This window comes from Triturus cristatus, chromosome 2_1, assembly GCF_964204655.1.
Source record: "Triturus cristatus chromosome 2_1, aTriCri1.1, whole genome shotgun sequence".
Classification (NCBI taxonomy): Eukaryota; Metazoa; Chordata; class Amphibia; order Caudata; family Salamandridae; genus Triturus; species Triturus cristatus.
The window spans coordinates 938535659-938560856 of NC_140581.1; the positions used below are offsets into that span (position 1 = coordinate 938535659).

The 25198-nt window shown below is 43.0% G+C and overlaps 1 protein-coding gene across 1 annotated transcript in view; it reads right to left on the minus strand.

Annotated features, from left to right (window-relative positions):
- Positions 1-25198, minus strand: part of UHRF2 (ubiquitin like with PHD and ring finger domains 2) — an 898530-nt gene that overhangs the window by 680874 nt on the left and 192458 nt on the right. Inside the window, exon 3 of the mRNA XM_085633451.1 lies at positions 14060-14322. Coding sequence (XP_085489577.1) covers positions 14060-14322 — 263 coding nt within the window. The remainder of the gene's footprint in view (positions 1-14059; positions 14323-25198) is intronic.

Sequence of the window (25198 nt, forward strand, 5' to 3'; positions counted from 1 at the left end):
GGATGGCGTGGTCTCGTGCTGTGTGATTGTAACTTGGTGGTTCGTCAGGCTCAATGTTTTTTCTGTTGTATCACTCAAAACAATAAAAATTTGTTTATCAAAAAAAAAAACCTTACAACTCGCACTCCTGAGCGTCCTGGTATTCTTTTGGAATTACAAAAGTTGGTGATTAATATATATATATATATATGTACACACACATATTATTTGCTGTTGCTCCGGGGTCCCCGCACGTGGGCGGGACTACTCAGTGCTTATGACTTTGATGAGTATCCCCTGGAAGAGAACAGTTTTTGTTCCGGTGCATGGAGTAAGCACATTGAATACTTAGTTTTACGTTCAGTCTCTAACTAACAAAGCCTTGAAACGGTTTTAGAATCTTAACTGTTATGTTCTTGGTACTCCACTTATAGTATACTATACCCATTTATGAAATTCAATAAGGATTGATTAGGAAACAAAAAGTATCTGGTTCATTATACGCAGCACCCTTTGCCACTTTCTTTTCTGGATACCTTCTTACGGAATAATATAGCCTCTAAAGCCATATCAATGAGCTAAATGGAATTAGACAATGGGGATATGACAACTAGTTATGAGTGGAATGTTTAACCACCAAATTATTATTTTTTACTTCACATTTTTTACATGCTTCAGATTCCTGTGATTAAAAAGACACTTTCTCTTTCTGTACAAGGATTCGTTCTTTTGCTGGATATTCACTGTCTTACAGCAGCATTGTCTTACATCAGCTCATGTCGGTCACTAAGACGCAATTCAAATTTTTAATGCCCGCAGACAGTGCTGAAATCTCCAGTCCTGTCACAAGCTCTTTAACGCTCACTGAAGCTGCTATAATACAATGACACACATCTCTTCAACTGCACCCTTACATCTTTGCCGGATACCCACTTGGTTTTCCTTTCACTGAGGCTTTTTGTGGTGGCAACAGTAGTAGAGTAGCTGTTCTTCAATATTTTTCCAGGTGATTCTTCTTGTCTAAGTATAAGGAACAATGTGGCTTACATTTTTGACACCTCAAAGTAGAGACGAGTACTGCCACAATGGTTGTATGTAGAGAATATGGCCAACAAAAACATCATGCTAGAAGAATACTGCAGCAATAATATCGACAAAAATATCAATAAGTGAAGTACAGATTTACTATTCCACAGCTTTGTACCTTGACGATATACACATGATCAATGTACATCGATGGGGAGTTGAGAGTAGGAAACCTGTACTTACCTATCAAAATGTTACTATATTTGGTCTTCAGTATTATTGCTATGATATACTTACAGCATGATATGTAAAATTCAATATTCTGGTATCATAACGCTACTAAAGCTCGAACAGGAAGTGCAAGCTCTTTGTCCCCAGTCTCTCGCTTTGACAGCCTTGTGTAAGCATGTTCAAAGCCATATTGAAAGTAAAGCGTTTTCATTGACCTGTTGATGCTTTTCCACCCATACCAAGAGTCAAACCGTGCACTCCCATCATCATTGGTAAACTTATTTCTGAGATACAGCCAGGACCACACAGAAATCATTAGAAAGCACTTTCTCGCGACGCCATTAACTACAGAGGCGCAGGCTTTCTGCCTTTTCTCGATTCACACACGACGTGCTAGTTTTCTGTGGTTTGAAATTCGGCACACCTGGAATGCAACGGTTGTTGACATAAATACTTATAGTTACTCACAACGGATGGACTTCCTTGTTTTCCGTCTAGAGCTGAAAATATTTTTGCTTTTTCCCTTGAAACTGATGATTCAGTTTCAGAATTAACCACAAATGCAGCAAATGCCTGCCATCAACTTCAATGGGCCGTTTTCAATTAAGCGGTGTTTACCCATATGGGAGTCTAATACGCTTAAATATTTAATAGACAGTTGTTTTGTGATATGCGACAAAAACTCAGACAAGTAAACCAGCCATAACGAATGGTAGATCAGAAATCGGAATCCTTGGCAAATTTATACCAATAAAACAATGGCAATCATAAAACGTGTATCCTTGTCTCAAACTAGAAAACACAGAACATGTTCAGCTGTAAGTCAGAGGTATTTGCTCTAAAGAACTTTCTGTTCATTGGTTTATCTTTCAACTATAGAAAATGAGTTAGGTGTGCTATTTAAATTAGTCAAAACATGATGAATCACAATTGCTCAGCTTCTGATATGGAGATTTCACAAAAACTTTGATCTGAACTCTTGTTGCATTCAGAAAATCCAGATCCCATAATTGAATGTTAGAAATCAATCAACTGCGTTTCACAAGTTGAAACAAATCTCTGAAATATGACAATATTTCAAAATAAGTGATGATGTGCAGAAAATCATACTTAAGAAACACTAACTTATGGTCCAATGTAGACCAGTGAAGTCAATCTTCAGAGTTCCGAATTTGGCACAAAATGTGGAAGAAGATCATGGTACTGGTACGAAAGTGGGCAATGAAGGCCGCTAAAGGTTAAGACAGATGTCTGTGCTTTAAAACAAGCACCACTTTAACAAAACAAAAAAAAAACTCGAAATATAGAACAAGAATAAGACTGCAAAAACGAACCTAAGCATACAATAAAAAATGGATTAAAAACATATACACGCAACAATTACTTTGCCATTCGATGCTTCCAATTTTATATAGAGAGAAAAATTCTCATGTTGTTGCCTATTGCAATGGAAACCCTTTTTAGAAATCGGATGTTCATTAAGAAAGATTGCGGCCTGGCTTGGCTATAGACAATATGTGTGAATTCCTTGCATGAGATGCAGAGAAATGTTAACCTTTCCTGCCGCTGTATGCAGGGAACAAGTGATAAAAAAAAAGAAGTGGGGGGACTAACCAAGTTAGGTAGTATGCAAGTGACATCATGGTGTGTGACATCGCAGCGCGTTACATTGCAAGAAGTGGAATCACAACCCATGACCTCACAAGAAATGACATCACAAACAGTGACATCAGATGTTAAGACCTCACACATATGTTTAGCACGTCTATCAGGAGTACATTTGAGCGTGTTTCAATATTTCACAAATTAGATTGTGAGTCAGAGGTGTGCCAAAAAAGTGTAACCCTCACTGTCTTATGTAAAACATCCTGTACATTGATTTACACATACATGATTTATTGTCAATGTATAATGTGTACTTGTCACACGATCTGACACTGATGAGTAGCACAATAAAAAATTAAAACAAAATAGTGGGTATTTCAAGTGTTATTTGTGTAAATACTGGGATAGACCAACACATTTGACATTCTTACAGTGCATGCATATCTCTTACATACAGGGACTGAACAAAGTCAAAAACATGCCTTTCTCAAGTACCTGTGAAGTGATAAGCTGAATGCCGTTGTTTCCCTTCCATTGAATTTAGGTGCGAGGCTCCCAAAAGCTCCCAGCCTTGATACTGATACTACAAACAAAAGGAGGCCTACTGGCCCCTTAACTTCAGCCTTTGTTATGAGCCCAGCTGTAATCTGATAACCCCTTCCCTGCCTGCATGTTGGTGATTAGAACGAAATCAATGTGCAGACGCCACTGAATGTGCCCCGGTGTGTGAAAATTACACCAGGACAAGTTTACCATGTTTCTATGGGGCCCAACCTCTGGGCAGGGTAGACGGCGTCCACCCTATGAAAATAGGGTGGACTTTTCACAGGGTATATACTCTACTTGTGCCCTGGTTGACGTGTTGATCAGACTGTACTCCACACTTTTTAAGTTACTTGCTACGCATCTCTCTCTCGCTTTGTATACAAAAAAACGAGACAGGAATTAAAACCGACCTAAAAATGCATAATTTATTGTTAGTTCCAGGCCAGAACGGAAAGAATCTTAACTAGACGCCGACAGTGTTACACGTTCTGCTCTGAGACTGTATTGCATAAATGACTCAGAAGTATCCTTCGCAACTGATAGAGCGCCATGTTGTTCTGAAAATTGTAGGGGTGCACTATAATCATTGTTAGTCCCATATTAGGGGATCCATATTAACGTATGCCTTAGAAATGTATTACTAAAATCTGCTTATAATAGTGTGATTAGAAAGGTACCATGCCATTTATGAAGAGAAAGGTCGTAGTTAATTGCAAGTGTATTTTAGTCAATGCATAATGATTGGTTTTCGTGTAATGTGATGCATTAGGTTTAAACGTGCACCATATTAAAGTCTGCACGTGTAGTTTGCTTACTCATATATGAAATGTAATGAAATCAATGCTTATAGAGTGATTATAGAATTGTGTGTTTAAACTGTGTAAAGGCCTGATCACATATACGCTTAGAGAAAGGCCTGTTAGTTTCTTATGTTAGCTAAATATTGTAGGCCGAAAATGATTTCCCTTGGTAAGGCTTTGTTTTGTTGCAGGTGCAAGAACACCTAGCTCGTTATAAAAACGAACTCTTTGTTTCAGGAGTCAGGATGCCTGAGAAGCCAATATGAGAGTATACTGGAATGTAGGGATGATACTTTCGGCGGAGAAGGTGCCTGGGACCCAAGGACGAATAAACCATTGTTGGAAGGGAGACAAGTTTCACTGGAAAATCACTGGGAGAAGACCTGGCTGAAGAGGTGTGCCGGAGGGCGTGTTCTACGTTTTAGGGATTTTGAATTAGGGACAGTGGCCCATGGGTTGTGCAGTTGAGGTTTGGATGGGGAGCTAGAAGGAGCATCTTAGAACGGCTCTGACTAAGTGAGTGTACTTCTAAGGAAGTCTTCACTTCTGACACCTTTTATCCTCTTGCTTGGGAAAATGCTAAGTAGGGATGTCACCTTAGAGATAGAGTAGGGATAGACTAACTGATTTCCTTTTTAGGCTAATGACTTCTAATGTAGAGATTGGAGTGATTTTTGCTTGCCTGATGTTACTAGAGCGGACTATTCTTCTTATTCTGAGTCGGATGAGACTCCTACGTAGGATATTTCTTGTATTAGTGCCCATTTATTTCCTCAACCTCGTGTTGAGGTGCTTGTATCTGCAGTTATTTTTGGCTTTGTAATAAACCCCTAAAATTTGAGATTCTGAGTCAGTGGTCCTTTAGAGTTCAAATTAAAATGTTCTTTGTTTATGTGTTAACATTGGATTTCCTCCCCTCTACACTATTTAGCAAATAAAAAGATCCTGGCGACCTGAGAGGATTCTTGGTGATGATAAGAATCCAGCTTTATCACTCCGCTCCACCCTGCACATACCATAGTCTGGTTCCTTTATTTTAGGTCATTCCCAACCAGACAGGAGCAATAACATTTATTGGGCCCAAAATGTGACGCACAAGAAAAACCAGCATGAACAAAACAGGAGTAAAAACCTTTATCTACTGTTATTCCCATAATTTACCACCGAGGTCTAAATGGAGTGCAAAAATATAATCCTTGATTTAAGCAAAAAACGCACACAAAGGAACTATCGGATATGGAAAGCAGAGATCCAGCACAGCACCTGGCCTAGCTAGGAGTATCCCACAAAGGGGTGCTGTTTTACTAGGCTCCTGTCATATAGCCAAGGCGTTCAAGGAAGCATTGGAAAAGGAAAAAGTTTGAGGTTCCTGGCAGATTAAGCTGATTCCAAGGTGCAGTATCCTGTTTTCTGAGTAACTGCCTTGGGTGAGGGCAGTTAAGCGACCATCACAACCACAACGCCTTGTTATCTCTGAGGACATATCAGCAGCAATAGGGTGGTTAGTTTAAGGTTAGCTTAATTATATGGTGAGAGAACGGCTAACCTTTTGTTCCCCTTTCCTCTATCCTGCCTGAGCCTTCTGGTTTGGGGTCCTTTTTTACCTTCAGCTTTAGAGATCCTTGGTTCACGACTTTTATGATACACATGAAGTCAAAAAAATGAAGGAAAACGTGGGAAGTGTGGAAGCTTTATTTTTTTCCACCTTCGGTCAGAGCACGTTGTATCTGATGTTGAAGACCCCAGCCATTATTCAAAGAACGACAAATAATCTAACCCTTCATTTTGTGGTGCATGAAGTTCTTGCACATGCAGATGTTTTGCCATTCCTCAGTCTGGGCTATTGCTTTAGTCTAGTCTGGAGTTAGCTATTGCTTCTACTACCATGGGTATCATGTTGGCCTAGACTAGATTAATTATTTTCCGTAATCTGGAGAGGGGCATAATAAATATTCTTGCTTGTATAGAAGTCTTTTGCTTCAGTAGATAGGTGTACATCGAAATAAACTTTCCAACTATGTCTTCCTCAATAGCCCTCCACTTCGATTCTCTGGGTAGTAAGCTCGTACTAATAAAGGCTACCAAATGCTATATACCTTTGGCATCCGGTTGAGCTGGCACAGCACCAACTCCCTTGTCAAAGGCATCCGCCTGTACAATGAAAGGCTGACTATAGTCATGAGCTTTCTTAACGAGGTGCATTGCATAGTGCCTTGTTCAGTTCCTCAAATGCCTTTTGACACTCCCCAGCCAAATCACCCTTCTGGGCTGATTCTTGGAGGTCAAAGCAGTCAACGGGGCAACTATACTTCCATAGTTTGCCACAAAGTTACTATAATATCTAGTGAGTCCTAAAATGTCCCTCACTTCATTTGGATAGTAGGCACTTCCCCCTCCATCACAAATTTGAATCTTAGCATTCAACGGGCAAATCTTCCCATTACCCACCTTATGCCCAAAGTAGACTACAGTGCACTGCCTGAACTGACACTTGTTCACCTTGATGGTCCGTTTCACCTTCTGTATCCTAACCAACATCTGTTCTACGTCTCAGGTGATCCTGCTATGAATTAATGACCATCGCAATATCATCCAGATATGCCACACAGAACTACTCCAGCTCTGCGAGAACATGGTTCACCAAGCGCAGAAAAGTGGCAGGAGCATTATTGAACCCAAAGAGCATCACTTTAACTGACAGAATCCCCCTGGCATATAAATCAGTAGGTTTTTGCTATGGTGTTAATACCAGAGGACTAGGCCTCGGACTACGATATCTCTCATGACCTCCCACGTCCAACATTTTACTTCCTTGTACCTGGTGAGACATTCTGTATATTCCGCTTTTCACTGGCAAACTGTCGCCTGTGTCTTTGTCATGCACATAGACCGGTGTCAACCACAGTACCAGCGAAAAGAGGTTGGAAAGCCATCCCAACACATCCCTGCGTTCTTTCTGCTGATCAGGGCTAACTGAATCCCTTCCATAGTACAATCCTTCATGTCTCTATGGAGGCAGGAAAAGGTTCACTGTCTTCTTCAACCTCCTCTGCCACAGCCATGTTATTCACAGTGTAAGGCTTCAGCCGGTGCACATGGAACCATCTTCTTGTTTTCCTTGTGGTACCTCTGTCCACAAAGTGGTCCTCGGAAACCTTCTGAATTACCTTGTACGGTCCACACCATTTGTCCTCCAAAGTCCTGGAGAAAATAGGTTTTAGCACCAATACCTCCTGACCCTACCAATACCCAGTCAGCATTGCTTTCTGGTCATACCATTCCTTTATCAGCGCCTGGCTAGCCTGAAGGTTTTCCTTTGCCTGACTCATGTATTGCACCATCAACTTCCTACGGCCAATCACATAGTCCTTCTGTGTGGACTCTGAGGTTCTTTCCTACCCTTCTCTAAGGTGAGTGGACCCTGCACAGGGTGACCATACAGAAGCTCAAAGGAACTGAACCCTACCTCCTTCAGCGGAATCTCTTGGTAGGCAAACAGAAACATGGTAGGATAAGATCCAGCTTCCTCCTGTTGTTCTCGGGCAGGGTTCCCATCATGTTCTTGAATGTTTTGTTAAACCCTTCCACCAAACCTTTGGCTTGTGGGTGGTATGCCATGAAGAAGAAGTATGTCACACCAGCTTGCTCCCACATCTCTCATATATACCTAAAATTGGTTACCCCATCAGAACTTCCCATCCTCGGAAATCCAACCGTAGAAAAGATTCCTCAGGAGAGCTCTTGCTACCATCCTGGTAATCATGCTCCTCCGAAGTAATGTCTGTAGATAACTGATGGTGTGATCCATCACAACAAAGATTTACTTGTTGCCAGAGTGTGTGGGAGGGGTCAAATTGGCCTACTTTGTTTATTTCCACCCAATCAAAATAAACAGCTATCACCGTAAGAAGTAGCAACGGTGGCCTAGTCCTCCCGCCTGACTTATACCATGAACCTAACTAGTGACACAGGATCTACAGAACCTCTCTGTATCTCTGTGCATCCCTTGCCAGTAGGACAGAGGTTCCAAACAAGCCTGGGTTTGTCTAATTTCCAAGTATCCTTCCAAGGAGAAGTCTTGGGCCAGTGAGAACAGGAATTTATGGTACACTAACAGAGCCACTACCTTTATGCTAGATCCTGGTGCAGGATTCATGGGCTCACTACAGTAGGCAATCCTCTCAGAGAACGATGGCCGGGAGGATGGCCACAATCCATTTGCAAGACAACTGTGTGTTAACTTTTACTTAAAAAACATTCTGGAGAGTGTATCCCTGTGATAAAGAATATGTTCCTGAAATGGTTGGTCTGTGAGTAATTAATAGAGTATACGACAAAGTTTCGGTCTCCTAATGTATTAGATACACAAGACCATCCTCAGGACTAATTGCACCTGTGTTTTATTTGTGGTCCTTTCATGAAGGAGGCTTTTTTGGGGAAATAGCCAGAGCCATAACCTGGCACCTTCAAGAATATGCAGTATTCTTCCCGAAGTTGTGACATTATCCAAGTAATTTCAGGATTCCTCTATAAACATTGCGCTAATTCAGAGCAAACCATAAAATGAGTCTCCAGCTATCATCAAAATGCAATTACACAGTTAGTCTGTCTTACAAATGGTTTGTGTTTAATAATGTACAACTAATACACTGGGTAGATATGTGTTTGTTGCTTTATTTGAACCCCTCATAAACTTAGGAGAACATCTTGTGTCTGGTACTCGATATACACTAAGTGACTGCTACAACATTACTTTTGTACGCCTGTTCTTTTATGTTCTAGTGATTTACTTTGTTGTGTTTTGATTGCTGTCAAATAATTTTGCTTGATTAATTCTCATAGTGTTTTTCACTGCGTTGTATCTTATGGACGCATTCATACTACCATTAACTATTATTTGGTCCGTAAATAATCCCCTTGTAGGCCATTTACTTCAGTTTAAACTATTACCCAAGTTCACATGTAGTTATTGGGTTAGCCTTACTTGTTTTACTCTTAATTAGAAATGGCCAATGCACAGCTCTTGCACCTTGGACATCTAATCATTAGGCATCCCACCGCTTGCTGCCAACTTTCAGAGGGTCACTGGGAAAAAGAAAGGTACGAGGCCCAACTGTGGTGGTTGAGTTCTTTTACTCCTGATATCCCGGGGCCCGTCCTACAATGACTGGACCAAGTACCCCTTCAGCATTGGATTCACCGTGGTAGTGCGGCTTGAGCAGTCCAAGGCTTCTCAAGGGAGAGGTAGGTGGAAGGTGAACTCTGGGTCAACCATAAAATACATACAGCAACCCCAATAAATCAAAGTCCAGCCAGATATTAGGTATTCCGAAAAACAGTAGATTCATATACAAACGCAAAGTGAAATACAATACACACAGTCCTCTTAAGTCTGGCACTCTAGCGTTGTCCAGGCAGAGCCCAGAGTCCTGCTGTCCTGCCTTTTGGCAGTGGTTATTGCCCCACTTAATATAGGCAATGTTCAAGTTAGGCCCGCTATGAGTCAGAATCTTATAAATCCGACTATGGCTCTTTAGAAGTCAGAGATTCCAGCACTATAAAGCTGCAAGTTTCCCCTGGGGTCTCCAGCTCGTCGATCAGCCTTACCTGCTCCTGCTGGTGTTGCTCAGCACTCTGGGGTGATGTTGGACTGGAGAGGCAGCCAGCATTGAGCAGTAGTCTCCTCACTGCAGGCCAGGCACCTGGCTGTCCTCAGTGCGCATTTAGATGATACAGTAAGTCCATCTGATCTCACTGGCAGGTCTGGTGAAGTCACTCGGCTTCTGGTGCTTCAGTTGGGGCTCTGGGTGCACTGGTCAGAACCTACTGCCTCCTCTTGGTCACATAATGCAGCCGGTGATGGCCCTCCTTCTTGGAATACTGTGCACCCTTACTCTTCCTTGCTGCCCCCACTGCCATAGAGAGTTGCAGCCTTAAGTCATCACACAGAAAACAGCCCGATCAGTACAACTGAAGTTACTTTCATGGCGGCCCCCTCTGGTTTACAAGATGGCTGACTTTAGCCTGCACACTGCTATGAGCCAGATCAGTGCAGCAGCCGCTTTCTCACACCTCACTAAGGAGATCCACTCTCCAGGATCCCTCACTGGTCCTTGCTCCTTTTAGGCTCTCCCCTCCTCCTCACAGAGTCCTCTGATCTCGGCTCGGCAGGCAGGTATACACTGGTGATTCATGGCAGGTGGTCTTGATTAACCTGTGTAATGCCCCTCACCAAGCTGGGAGACTGCAGACTTTGAACCCCAGTCCTGGTACATAAAGCAGCTTGCTGAGCTTCTCCACATCTAAGAACAGCCCAGGTAGGCTGCTTAACAGTTGACCGTTTGGGAGCTTCCAGCTCCCACTTTTATAATCCATATCCAGACACAAATGTGACTAAGTGCCTCATGCTTTGAAATTCTTTTTGCAGGGACTGCCTCCTTTGTAGTGCCCACTCCTCTGTCCTGTATTCTGCCCAGGAGGCAGTTTATCACAGCTAGAGAAACTACAACCAGGCAGCCCTACAATACAGGCCATGGGAGTTACTTGTGGCTCACACCTGAATGTCAGCCTCACAGATATATGCTCAACAAAAGCTTTCAAAGGCACCCAGCCCTACTCTTTATGAATCACTTATCAGCCCTATCTCCTTTCTGAGATGTGCCCAGGCCCCATCAACCACTGACCATTTTAAAATCAAAGAGCCCTTTTGCAGTGCACAGGAGAGCCTGGTTCTCCCTTCTTCCAGTTTGTGTTTTATCAGCTCTCAGGAATATAGCAATCCACAAATCTGTTTGAGGGCTCCTCAACATGCCTTCCTCAAGACCTTTGGTTTCCAATAAGGAGCCACCAGGCCTCCATATATTGCATCAATTGCAGGCAAATATACATAACAGCCCGCACACAAGTGCAGTGCACAAATGTACATGCTAACCCCATGTTGGCCAAGGGTGAATTAAGCATATAGCAGCATAATTTTAAATGAGAGGACTGGTAGGCCCCACTTCAGTGACACAGGTAAAAAGGCCTCTTCACACTACTGATCGTCATTACTAAAACACAGTATGCTGCCACCACGGCACTAGTGCTAATTAACATCTTGGTATGGGCAGTAGCCCTTTACCACTTATAAGGGTAGTGCTTTTGGTGCCCCTCCATGTCTAAGCATGACCGCCATCTGTGAGACAGCCCTAAGTCATGACGCACAACCATGATCCATGTTCACCCAGGACCAAAAATTATCCAGATATTGTTGCAGCAGTGGCACTCAGGGCAGGAGTGCACATCTATCACCATAAAAGGGCCTTTTCCTTTCCAACCATTGTCCTCATCAGCCTCCGTCCACTTACTTTCCTTTCCCTTAAACTAACACCTTTGCTCCCAAAGGTATACACAACCAATTTCAAAGGATGATTGCATGCAACTAAGCAGGATTACACTGTGGTATGCATTTATAGTGACTCAACATTGCCACTAGGGGTAAGAGTCCTACCACAGCTAGGGAAACTCAGACCGTAGCCCCTTAGAGGGTGCACCTTCCAAGTTCAGACATGCATGCCTTGTCACATGCACCCTTAAAGAATAACCAGTAAAGGTGTCACCTGAATTCAAATTGGCAACAAAGACTTGGCCTTCCTAAATGTAACACACCAGGCCTAAATGACACAGGTTTGTATTTGCTGCCTGCAAGGAAATTCTTCAGATTCTCTTGCCATTCTGCTTCGTGCATAGGGGGGCTGCTACATTATGCTGCAACACGTTTGAAGGACTTTCTGTGGGAAAGAATGCACAAAACAAAACTCAGCACTAACAGGTGGCATTACACCAACAGCTTTTCATCATCCATGCCCTGGAAATCTGGCAATTTCCAGAAGTGTCTATTTGGAGAGTTCTTTGGACATCAACAGGAGGTGGTAAAGACAACATCATATAATACAATACATATCTAAGAGTGAGTGGAGTGAAGGAATGTAGACTAAGTTGAATAATGTGAATAAAGTATAGTATAAATGTAATTTGTTTTATAGCTTATTGGCTACTGATATTACACAAACCATTGCCAGGATGTACAGCACACTGTAGCTGAAAATGTTGTATATTGTTGCAAATCTAGGGGCTATGTCTGACTTATGGCTCTTTCCGCTTCACAAATCCAAGTTATCAGGAAAAGCACAGAATCTCATTACTTTCTAATGCTAGTAGTGAGAGGCTAGCTCTAACCCAGAGATAATGCACCATCAGGTATTCGATCCAGAGTCAGAACCTGAAAAAGTGACCCAAGTAGCCACAGATGTGACATTATCCTGTTACTCTGACTGCGCTCTTGATCTAACTGCTGAGCCTGAAGCAAATCTGCTGACAGAAAAGGAACACTATCCTGACTCCATGTTGGCTCCCACTTCTTTCAGTATGCTGCATATTTAAAGGCCAGGTAGAACAGGAAATCCACATGCTCTGAATCTGTAACACCTTGTATTGCAGAAGAAAGTGCGATTGTAGGTCCGAGTACCGAACTCTGGGAGGATAATTACACTAGCTGGAATTCTAAGTCCAGGTAAAGATGAACACCCTGGTGATGCAAGTGGGGTACGGATACAGCTATCACTTGTAAAAAATCATTGCCACTAAATGGCTGGGAGAATCTGAGAATGTGTTGCCATCTTGAATTTCTTTATCTTGAGGAATCTGCAGAGGAATCAAAATTCTAGTACTGAAGGCAAGCCACCCCTTTCTTGCAAACCAGACCAAATCGGAATTATCAACCCAACCTCTTTTTACCAGTGGCACAAGCTGCAGGCTCATTGATGGAAAATGGGGTATATTTCATATGGCACAATTTGTGTGTGGCTGTAGTGGGACTGTTAATGGGGAGTGATAGCCAGCAGCCCCTTTAGTAAGGGGAGCAAGAAACTAGATCTTATGTATAGAGGCCACCAAACCTTTGCTCTTCTCTACCATTCATGAACAAAAACCTCCACATGCCCCCTGACCAGAATGCTGAAACTCCAGAAAACAAGCTCCTGAGTACGTTTGAGGTGTGTTGGGTGTAGCAAAGGAGGGGGGCTGCCATTGCCTTCTTCTACTCGAAACGCAACACCTTCAGGAATAAAGAAACTGCTGCTAAGGGACACACTGGGGCTGCTGACCTAACCGGTTTGCCTGGTGGTAAATAGCTAGACCTTCCAGTATTATAGGTAAAATGTTTTAAGCAGGGGAGGCAAGATCCATGGGCCTAGCATTCGCTCTGCTCTTTCTGACAAGATCAAAAGAGTTTTTCATCAAGGAGATATGGACCGTCAAAGGGCAAGTATAAATATTGGACGTGGAAGTGTCCCCAATGCATTGAGGGGGTTCGACCAACTCCTTTGGCCACCAGTTATTGAACCAATCATCTTGACTCTAACGAACAACAAGATTTCTGTCTTCCCAGAGCTACACTTCAGTTTGCTCTTATTCATCAAATCAACCACCTGAACAGGGCAGTTTTCCAGATAGAAAACCAGGTATTTGTTTGTCAGTTATATTTGCAAAGTAGTACGATTCTGGACAGCATCCTGGTTGTTTCAGATATCTCTTGTGTAGCAATTCTGAAAACCTCCCACACAGAAAGACAAGTCTGCAGAGCCAATTATGTTTACGTTGTAGACATACATGGACAGCCTACTATGAGGCTCAATTGTAGGTAAGGTTTCCCAGAACTTCTTGGCTATTCATCCCATCCCATCAGACATTATACGAGATATTGTGTTCTCTGTTTCTTCCTTAACTGAAATTCAAAAGGGAAAAAAAAACTTTTCCCCCCACAAGAACTTTCTTTGGCAGTTTTCCATGTCATACAAACCAATAAGGCATCCTCATAGGCTGTGTGCACTTACTCGTCATATTTGACATGATAAATCGTATCCTCATCATTGTCCATGTCGTCCGAATGAGAAGTGGAAGGTGCAGAGTCCGAGTTGTTTAAATTATATCCAGAATAGTCCGGGCTTAAATTGCCATTAGTCCTCTCGCACGTGTACCCACTCTTTGCCGGTGACTTCCCATTTTTATGTCCTCTTGATGCGTAGGTAACATTTGCTATGTGAGCTTCAAACCAGGCTGCCATGGTTTCATCACGAGCATCCACCAATTCATTAATCTGAAATAGAAATCACCTGTTTAAATCAGTGAAAGCCAGAGTTCGTTTGAAAACTCAAGTGTAACGGACAGCAGGTACACCAGGCATTACGTTTTTGAGATGTGATATTTGGAAAATATAAAATGATCATTAAAAATGATATCTGTTTCATACTGCAGCTAACAAACTTAATGATAATAGACTTGTCATTTATTTACAGTCACCTTAAAACGACCATTAAAGCAGTTTTTTTTAATGAACCCAAATTAAGAAATCAAGTTATCAAGGCACTTTATACCTTTAATGATCACTGATTTTGTAAAGTGGAAGATGGATTTCGTCCACCAATTGACAACTCTTTAGACCAGAGCTACAGCATTAATTACATTAATACATTAATGCAAAGTCTGATTTCCATAAGGTTCCCACCCCTGTACATCGGCTCCACCAAATAATCCCAGAGGCAGGCAGTTTTAAGTATAGGAGAGTGTTCCTCTACTAACCTACCTTGGCTAACCCCCTCTGACGATGGCATCAACCTGAAGTGTACCAGGCAACTGGAATCAGGAAAACCATGGGGCATGCCTATTTTATATTTTAAAATAACCATTATCAAACCACTAAAACAATCCACACATTATCGAGAAATCATGCTTCCAATACACAAAGCGATGTGCCACTTGTCACCACGAATGGTGCTGCAAAGCATTATAATGTAGGGAAATGAACACAACCCGCTCGGATTATTTATGAGTTTAATATAGTCCATCCCTGCAGAAGGTGCCAATAATGAACTCGGCCAGCTGCAAGTTTAGACACTGTAAAGCCTTTGAATTCTACTAGCTCACTACAAAGACTGATTCGAATGCAGATCCTTCAGACATATCTGTCCTATTCGCTCTTGTCCCAACAATACTATACAGAATTGCTAACTCTGATGGTGTATTGTACACACACACACACACACACACACACACACACACGCACACTCTCTCTCTCTCTCTCTCTCTCTCTCTCTCTCTCTCTCTCCCTCTCTTCCCTCTCTCTCTCTCTCTATCCCTCCTCTCTCTCTCCTCTCTCTATCCCTCCTCTCTCTCGGTTGGAAGGTGTAGTTTATATAGTTGTGTGTTTAGATAGTGTCTGTCCATGTCCAAACTGGTGCTCGGGGTCACTGCACATCAAAAAACTGAATTGAAACAAAGGTTACAGTAACATTATAGTTATGGGAGAGGTTCAGAGACAGCGTAACGTTTTAAACGTACAAAACCACTGAAATTCACCAGTTATAGTTAGCGTTGGTAGCTATAACCCATGTCCTAAGGTAACTATAACTTGTGCCCCTGCCATGCACAATTTCATTGCAAATGTTGCAGTGATGTTATCAAGCATGTAATAGAAGATGTCATGAGTAGTTTAATATGTGGGGCAATTAGGGGCGCATGGCAAGGGCACAAGTTATAGTTACCTTTTTGGCTTCCTAGTTGATGTGGTGGCAGCAGATCAGATCTCAGCTAGAGATCTCTCGGGTCCGCCGTACTGTTAAAATACGTTTTTGAGCATTAATGGCTCAAAGCAACTCAACGGATTTACACCAAATTACAATAAGTATTGGCAAAGCCAATAGGTCTTGCCTTAGTAAATGTCAACTTTTTTTTAGATATTTTTTAAAGTTTGTGTAATTTTTATAATTTAGTATTAAAGTAATGGATATTTGTTTTCTTTAATAAGGCATGGAAGGATTGAGGGGCTGAATGTGATTGAGGGAATGCATGTGTGCAGTACGGAATGCTGGAGCAACTGTTTTACTTTATGTATGTCGTGTGCACTGTAGAGGTAATGGGTTGCATATCTGTAATATGGATACAGACTGCAGAAGGCAAACTTTATTCTTAAAAAAACAATTGGTATGGATTTTTATTTACAAAGTCACCAAACGTTAGAAATCTTCACATTTTTAAAAGTATCTGCATCAAAACGTGTCATTTAAAAAAAAAAAAAGTGTTTTGAACATATACTTCTCTCCTGTTGGTCGGACCTTATGAGACCCGTTAAGTACCAAATCCTAAATCTCAGCTGAATTAAATTTATCAACCACAAAATAACTTCTTTCCATGTAGCGTTTAATAGAGCACTTTTGCCATTTCTAAGCACTGTACACAGCAGGTGTTTGTTACTATTCCCTGAATTAGGGCGCTCAGTCTACCAACCTAATAAAGATGGAAGGATGAGTCTGTTTTGTCGCGATTCAAACTCAACACCTGCAAATCCCAGCAGCATATGTCAGTGAAGAACGGTTAAGTAACTGAAGTTCTTTCCTGTCAAAACATGAAAGGCTGCGTGTACACTGCTGCTGGGAGTTGAACCGGTAAACCAAGGTTGTGGGCAGATATCAACAGCAGGTGGCTAACACGCCAACAATCTTACAGACCTATTAGATGCTCTCAATTATTCTAGACAGGGCTTTGGAGCACACTTGCTGTGAGATAAAGCTTTATCCAAATGAGCTAAGTAACAATAACTCCAGCGTGCCGTTTGTTTGGTATTGCAGGCAGATTTCAGGAAAAGTGCTAGAATAAATTAAGAAGGGACCCTTTTATCTTTAACCCTTCGTTTGGGGAAGACATGGGGGTAGATACTGGGTAGGACGGTGATGATCGCATGTGAAAGATGGCATAGCCTTTACCTTAAACAGACTGAAAAGACAGTTACCCTGGACAAGCAGACAGCCTCCGAGTGCCCGAGTAGCGGACTTGCTATAGTGGTATTTTTATGGCATCTATCTAGTTTTTCCTTGCTACCTCACAGTGCTTGTCAAACCATTAATCTTTGTAATTATGTGTGGCAGTACACTCATTGTTTTATAGAAGATTTTAATATTGCACGTCAAATTAGTATGTGTATAGAGTTAATTTTGCCTCACCATCAGAATTTACAAAAACGATGAGTAATGTACTACTATATCGTATATCGGGGCAAGGGTGTCATAATTTCCCTCAATCTTGGGCCATTTAATCCTCCTTCTGTTACTACTGGTAACTACTGGGAACGTCATTGCTCTCACTGAATCGATTTCCGAAGGGATACACTTTTTGTTCATTTCTAGGGCCAGGGCATTGCGATCACTATCAACAGCATACACATACAACAGCACATAGCATATCCAAGTGTACTCCCATCATAATGTATACGCTCTGTTTTTTGGTATAGTACCACTTGTGTCCTGGAGTGTTATTGCCATCTAGGAAGTGACTGGTGTATACTTACTAGATATCTGTGTACTGGATAGGCCATTGTGATGTGGGATACACTTGACTATGCTATGTGCTGTAGTATGGAAATTGTGGCACCATACCCATGTATTGGCATAACAAATAAGAGGTTGGTTGTAAATTATAGTTGTGATTGCCAAGCAATAAGGTTGAATATACTGTTTGCAACACTGATTTTAAAACTGGACTAAATCTACCACAATGCCTCCTGGTTTACAGTTTAGGAAGTAGTATAAATTGCCTTGAAAGAAAGACTCGCCTACCATGACGAAGACCCTGAGTGTTCAAAACACGTTGGTGGAGCTTTTGCAAAGCTGCAGTAAATCTCTGACATCAGTTCACATAGTGCTAAGTTTCCTTGGTCAGAAAAAATAAATCTATATTGCCTACTGGCAGTTGCCAGTATGTAGTTATAGTTAGGACCATGTTTCCACAGGAAAAGTGTTTTTTGGCTTGACTATAACTTTGGCGCCCGCTGGAAGCTGAGATTTCATTTCTTTCTCTTCCCATAAACATGTGGGCAGGAAAAGAGATGAAAAATAAAAAGTTACTTACTTGTACACTATGGTTCTCCGATATCGATATCTTTCATAGATTCACATGCTTATATCTTCCCAGTCGTCATGGTGGGAGTCTCACGGTAAAGGAAATAAATAGCAGTAAAACAAAAACTACATAGATACCATAGAGAAGTAAAGACTTTGTATCCTAGTACCCTCATTCTGGGGACCAAATGTAAGCCAATGAGACGCCAGCCCTGAGATCACAATCCCAAGCAGAGCCATCATACCTCAGACTTGCAGCCCATAGTGTGAGCCAAGAATGTATCTAGAGATAAAAATGGTCTACCTGAGAAACAGGGAGGCAGGCGGGCCGCATGTGAATCTATGAAAGATATCAATACTGGAGAAGCATAGTGTACAGGTTAGTAACTTGTTTTTTCTCCAGTATTGAATCTTTCATAGATTCACATGCTTGTATCAGAATAGAGAGCAGTAGTCACACAAGGAAGCGTTTCCAGGATAGAACCTTTTTTTGCTAAGGCTCTGCTTCCTTATTGCGAGTCTAATATATCCTCTAGAATGGATTGTGTGCCTCAACATGTACCATATTGTAACATATCATACAAAAACCAAAGACACTTAGTCAATAATATTCAATGTAACAATTAAAAAAAAACATTAACAAGAAAAAAACGGCCTTTTTTAGAAATTGTAAGGAAAATACCTTAATGAAACAGGTGACGTAATACGGCTTGTCCCACCGCTGAATCTGCTTTCCAAGCTGTTGCCAGACAGTAGTGCCTGGTAAACGTGTGGATATTCTTCCACATTGCCGCTCTGCAAATATCCGGGAGCAATACTCCCGCAAACCATGCGGCCGACGTCGCCATTTTTCTGGTTGAGTGAACTCGAACTGTTGACTGTAAAGGCCTTCCAGCCTTCTCGTGCATAAAGTAATGGCCGAGGTTATCTATCTGGATATGGTAGTCCTTGACAGAGCCAAACCTTTCCTGGGTCCAGCAAACACTATTAACAATTGATTTGTCTTTCTAAAGGAATTTGTTTTGTCAATATAACATTTTAAACACCTCTTGAGATCCAATGTGTGCAAAGATTTCTCTGCTGGAGAAGATGGGTGTTACAACGTGTTTTCCTTTCCAATTTAAAATATGTTCATTTACTTTGTATATTTAACATATGGTATGTTCCTCCTTGCTCACCCCTGTTTTGATCTTGGTTCGCTCCTGGTTCCCTGGAGGCGACCTTAGAATGTTGAGTGAGGAGTTACGAATACTGGTGGAGAGAGGAGTTGGGAAATAAAATACAGCTCTTACCTTTTGAAGATTCCGTCTTTTTATCAATGGGTCTTTCAAATACGATGGCAGAACAATAGGCTCCTTGAGATGAAAATCCGAAGGGACCTTCGGAATGAATTTAGGATTCGTTCTTAGGATCACCTTGTCTGTTTTGAAGTGAAGAAATGGCTCAGTGATGGAAAAAGCCTGAATATCACTGACCCTTCTGGCTGACATCAGAGGCAGGAGTAAAGCCACCTTCCAAGATACAAACTGCAGCTCAGCATTGTGAATGTTTAATTGGAGGAAAAACTCTGAATAATCCTTATCACTCACTGAGACCAAAGAGATGGATGGTTTGGTCTTCTGCGATATCTGGAAATGGCAGCAAGATGCACTTTGACAGATGCGTGAGAAATGCCTGCCTTGGCTAAATGTAATAAGTAAGGAAGAACTTGATCCGGAGAAGAATGCAAAGGGTGAAGAGATTGTGTCTAACACCATTGGCAAAAACTTTTCCACTTTGCCACATAAGTTTTATTTGTGGAACTTGCACGAGAGTGAGAGAGAATATCTCGGCATTCTTGTGGAATATTTAAGGACTGAAATTTGTGCTCATGAGGTTCCATGCCTGCAAGTTCAGCGAGGCCAACTGGGGATGAAGAACTTGCCCCCTTGGAAATTAGATTTTGAACTAGAGGAAACTGCACTCTGGGAGTCACTGATAGCTGAAGGAGCTCCGAGTACCAGAATTGTCACGGCCATGCTGGGGCTCTCAGAATTAAGTGACACGGTTCCGATCTCATTTTTCGGAGCACCTTCAGGATCAGTGGAAATGGGGGAAATGCATATGCGAACATTCCTGTCCAGCTGGGGGAATTTGGTTGCGAACTGTTTGCATTTTCTGTTGTTTCGATTGGCAAAAAGGTCCAGAGCTCGAGTGCCACATAAGTGAAATATTTAAATAAGCTGATCCTGATTCAGCTCCCATTTGTGACAAACGCTTGCTGATCTGCTTAACGAATCTGCTCTTGTGTTGTGAATTCTGGGAACATGTTGAACTTGCAAAGAGATATTGTGTACTAGAAGCCATTTCCAAATTTCTTGAGCTTGCGCTGATAGGGGTTTTGATCTTGTCCCCCCTTGTTTTATTAGATAAAACAATTGTTGTTGTGCTGTCTGTTCTGACTAGGACTGGTGAATCGTGAATCCTAGGGAGAAAGGCCTGTAGGCCCAAGAACACCGCTTTTAGCTCCAATAAGTTAATGGGCAATTGAGTCTCTTGTTTGCTCCAATGTCCTTGAATTTCCAGGTCTTGGAGGTGAGCTCCCCATCCTTGAAAGGAGGTGTCTGTTGTTGTTATATAACTGGGAGATTGAGACTCGAAGAGTAGACCTTCCGATAGTTTCTGTCTTATTCCCCACCATGACAATGCTTCTTTTATTTGAGGATTGATGAAGATCCGATCCTCAAAAGAGCCTTGATGCTGCACCCATTGAAGGTCGAGAAGCTCTTGTAGAGGCTGCATGTGAAGCCGGCAATTCGGAACTAAGGGGATGCAGGATGACATCATCCCCAACAAGGATTTGAATATCCTTACTGAAGTGGACTTTCTTTTCTTTAGTTGTGAAGTCAGTTTCAAAATCTTCTGGATGCGTTCCTCTGAAGGGTACGCTTTTGGTTCACATGTTCATAATAAGGCTCCTAGAAATTGAAGAGAATGGGACGGAATTAGAGAAGATTTGTCCATGTTTATTCGTAAACCCAGAAAGTGGAAGAGATTCATGCAACATCGCAAGGATTCTCGAGTGTCTTGGTACGATGCGCCCTTTATCACCCAATCGTTCAGATATGGATATATCTGATGACCTTGCTGCCTCAGATATGTTGCGACCAGCGCCATGCATTTCATTAACACCCTTGGCACGGATCGGAGACGGAAGGGTAACACTCTGAATTGGTAGTGGCGCCCTGCCACTGCGGATCTGAGATACCGTCTGTGTTTGACGTGGATTGGAATATGGAAGTCTGCATCTAATAGATCTAAAGATGGCATAATGTTCCCCTCTGCCCAGCATCATCAGAATTTCTTGAAGAGATAGCATACAGAAAGATTGTTTTCCGGATGAATTTGTTTAAGCCTCTGAGATCCATAACCTGCCTCCATTTGGTCGATTGCTTTTTCCGTATCAGGAAAAAATGCGAGTAGAATCCTTTCCCTCGCTGTTGAAGAGGGACCTCCTCTATTGCTCCTTTTACAAGAAGAGACAGAATTTCCACCTTGAGGGCAGAGAGATGTTGCTGTTTTCTGTGAATAGGAGGTCGGTCCGGTGGTTTGTAGAGTAACTCCAGGGTGTGACCCTGATGAATTATGTCTAGCACCCATCTGTCCGATGTTATAGACAGTCAATGGTGGTAACAGGAAGAGAGGTAATGGTTCTGGTGGAGGTTGTGGAATGACGGGGTGGTTGGCGCCTTGCAATTGTCACTGTCTCCGATTGGCGTCCTGTAATTTACCTCTTGCAGATGGCTTTCGTCTGGGCTGTTGATAAGAAGTGTTTGAGGATCGAAATTGCTGAGTGTTTGAAAACTGTTGGTACCCTTGCTGATGGTCGGCTGGTATCTATTAGATTGATAGGAAGATCTCTGCTGATAGTGTCCACTTGATCCTCTGCCACGAAAGGACTGAAATCTGTTCCGCTGCAGGGAACCTAACGCCCTCGCCGTATCTGTATCTTTTTTAATACCCTGCAGAGCATCATCAACGTGGTTGCCAAATATATTCTCTCAGTCGATATGTATGTTGACTTTCTTGGCCTGCACTTCCGGCTTGAACGAGGTAGCTTTTAGCCATCCCTGCCTGCGAAGCGCTACGGCTCCTGCCATTTGTTTGAAAGCCACTTGTGATATATCCATGGCTATATCTATGGATTCTGATGCTGCTCTAGCCCCGTCCTGTAAGATTAGTGTAGCCTCTTCCTTCTTGTCCTCCGGCAGATGTGATAATAGAGGAGCTATATCCGACCACATTTGCCTACTGTAGCGGCTTATTATGGCGAGCGCATTCAATGCTTTAATAGACGCTGCTGCCATGACTGCAAAGCATTTGCCTGTTCCATCCAGTTTTCTCCCTTCTTTGTCGGGAGGAGCTGTACATGCATCTGATGGATTTTTTGATCGTCTTTGTGCTGCCTGCATCACCACAGATTCTAGTCGGGGATGCCCAATAAGGCATGCCGAAGATGATTCGGGAGCCCGATACTGCTTTTCTATTCTGGGTACAGAGGCTGTGACGGAGGCTGGGTTCCTCATAATTTTCAATCCTTCCTCCCATATAAAATTTACCATGGGGATTGTTCTTATTGATTTTCTAGAAGATTCTATGAAATCATATAGGAAACAATCTGATTCCTTAACTGGAAGAGGGAGATCAAACCTCTTAGAAGCTTTTTCAATGAGCTTGTGGAATCCCACGATGTCCTCAGGTGGAGAGGTCGCTGGAGAGGTTGACGGCGATGGAGAAGATGGGATAGCGTATTGATCCCATTCGTCGCCCTCGCTGTCAACAAAGTCATCCCTGATGGTAATGACCTTTGGAGTGCGCACCTTTTGCACCGGAGGCGGAAGTTGCACAATCAGAGCGTGCATGACAGATTGCGGCTTACTTGAAGTGTCCAAGAAAGAGGCATTAGCTTCAGGGAAGCAACAATAGTAATCGTTGATCATGCTCCTAAGATCCGATACTAGAGAAATTGGCATGGACAGAGACTCTTCTCTGCCAGTAGGGGCGTTATCCTCTTCCTCTTCATAGTCGTAGGATTGTTGAAAAGATTAATTTCTTTTTGAACCGGATAGAGGACGATCTTTAAAAGAGAAATCCTCATGCACTTCTTGGTATTTCTCCTTGTCTGTGTCCTGACTCTTAATTTTCAGCTGGGAGGGACTATATGCGACCCCATATGGGCTTTCCTCTTCAGGCTACTGCATCTCAAGAAGATTTGACGGAGGAAGCGGAGCAATATTTGTCTAGTGTGTAAATTCTACATTGCCTGATCTCTTTTTTTTTTGATAAGCAAATTTTTATTGATTTTAAAACATGTAAACAATTCAGCCAATACAAGGAAATCACAAGTATAAATTCATTCACACAAGCACAGTACCCTCCAAAATTACATAAGCGAAATTTGGAATCAGGTTAATCAGGACCCTCCACATTCCCCAACAACTTCCCCCACACTCTATGATATTTCTTGACGCACCCCTTAGCTTTGTAGAGGGCTTTTTCTTGGGTCGCACATAAGTCTACCCCTCGTCGCCACCTCTCTAGAGTTGGTAGGTCGGGGTTTATCCAGGCCGCCGCAATGTCCCGTTTAGCTATCATCATAGCTGTGCTGAAAAACAGCTTCTCATTCCTGGACCCATCCAGCCCATCGGTGATCCCCAGCAAGGAGTGACGTGGATCGTGAGGGACCTCCCAGCCCAATACCTCCGTTAGCTCCACTTCAATGGATCCCCAGAACTGCCCCAAGCGGGGGCACAACCAAACCATATGGAATTAGTCGACCTGGGCATGGCTACATCTGGCACATGACGCGTCTGGGCACAAACCCGCCCGATGCAGTCGCAAGGGAGTGAGGTATGCGACATGCAAATAGTATAGCTGAATCAACTTGAGTTTGGCGGAGACGGTGACTATTCTGGGGGCCATAAGGGCATCACACCAGTCTACCTCGTCAAGGGGGCCCACCCAGTCCACCCATTGATCCCTCAACTTGTCTAGGGACGTGGGAGTGTTCTTAATTAGGGTGCGGTTAATGCTGGAGACCCCCCCTACCCAAGTCTCCCATCATCATCTGAGCCTCAGTGGGGCTGTATTCGGGGAGCCTCGTATCGCCTATGATATGTATGTGGAGAGCATGCTTCAATTGCAAATATTTATAAAATTGGTATGAGTGTAGGGAGTAGCGAGTTTGGAGCTCCTGGAAGGACAACATATGGCCCCTTGCCCATACATCCCCTAGCTGAGAGATACCAATAAGGTCCCAAGTTCTAAACCCCCGCTAACCTCCTGAAGCCAAGCCCCCTGCCACAGGGAAGTACATTGGGTCAACTTACCCGTCCACCCCATGTGGCGGAGCGAGGCCCGCCAGGCTAACAACACAGAGCGCGTCACCTCAGGCAACCGGGTCGGAATGGGCTCTCCGTACAGCATGGCTTGGATGTCCGCGAGCCCCATTTCGCTCAGTTCGAGCCTATAGGCTGGGTCTGACACGCCCCCATTGAACCAGTTGTGGACTACTAGGAGGCGTACCCCCAGGAAATACAGATACAGGTGCGTCATCCCCATGCCGCCATCGTAGGAGAGAATCTGGCACGCCGACAGAGCCACACGTGCCCGCCCTCCGCTCCAGAGATTAGACTGGTGATTAGACTGTCCAGTTCCCTGAACCAGGCCCTGGAGAAACAGAAGGGGGTGTTCTGCAGGACGTAAAGGAACCTGGGGAGGATCATAATTATAAACAGGGCCACCCTCCCCAGGGGGTTCAGAGGCAGCGTTTTCCATATAAGCAGGTCCTCCCTAGCCTTCTTAACCAGCGGGGCCAAGTTAAGGGACCAGCCCAGCTCGGGAAGAAGGGAGATCCAGATCCCCGGATATTTAAAAGACTGCCTCCGGAGTGGTATGTTGGACTGCCAATCGAAGCACTCTCTAGAAAGATGAAGGGGGATCAACACTGACTTCCCGGGGTATTAGCCGCAACCCTGAAGCCTGCTCGAAGGCATGCAGAATCCGGAGACACTGTGGCCCGGAGGAGGCGGGATCAGACAGGAA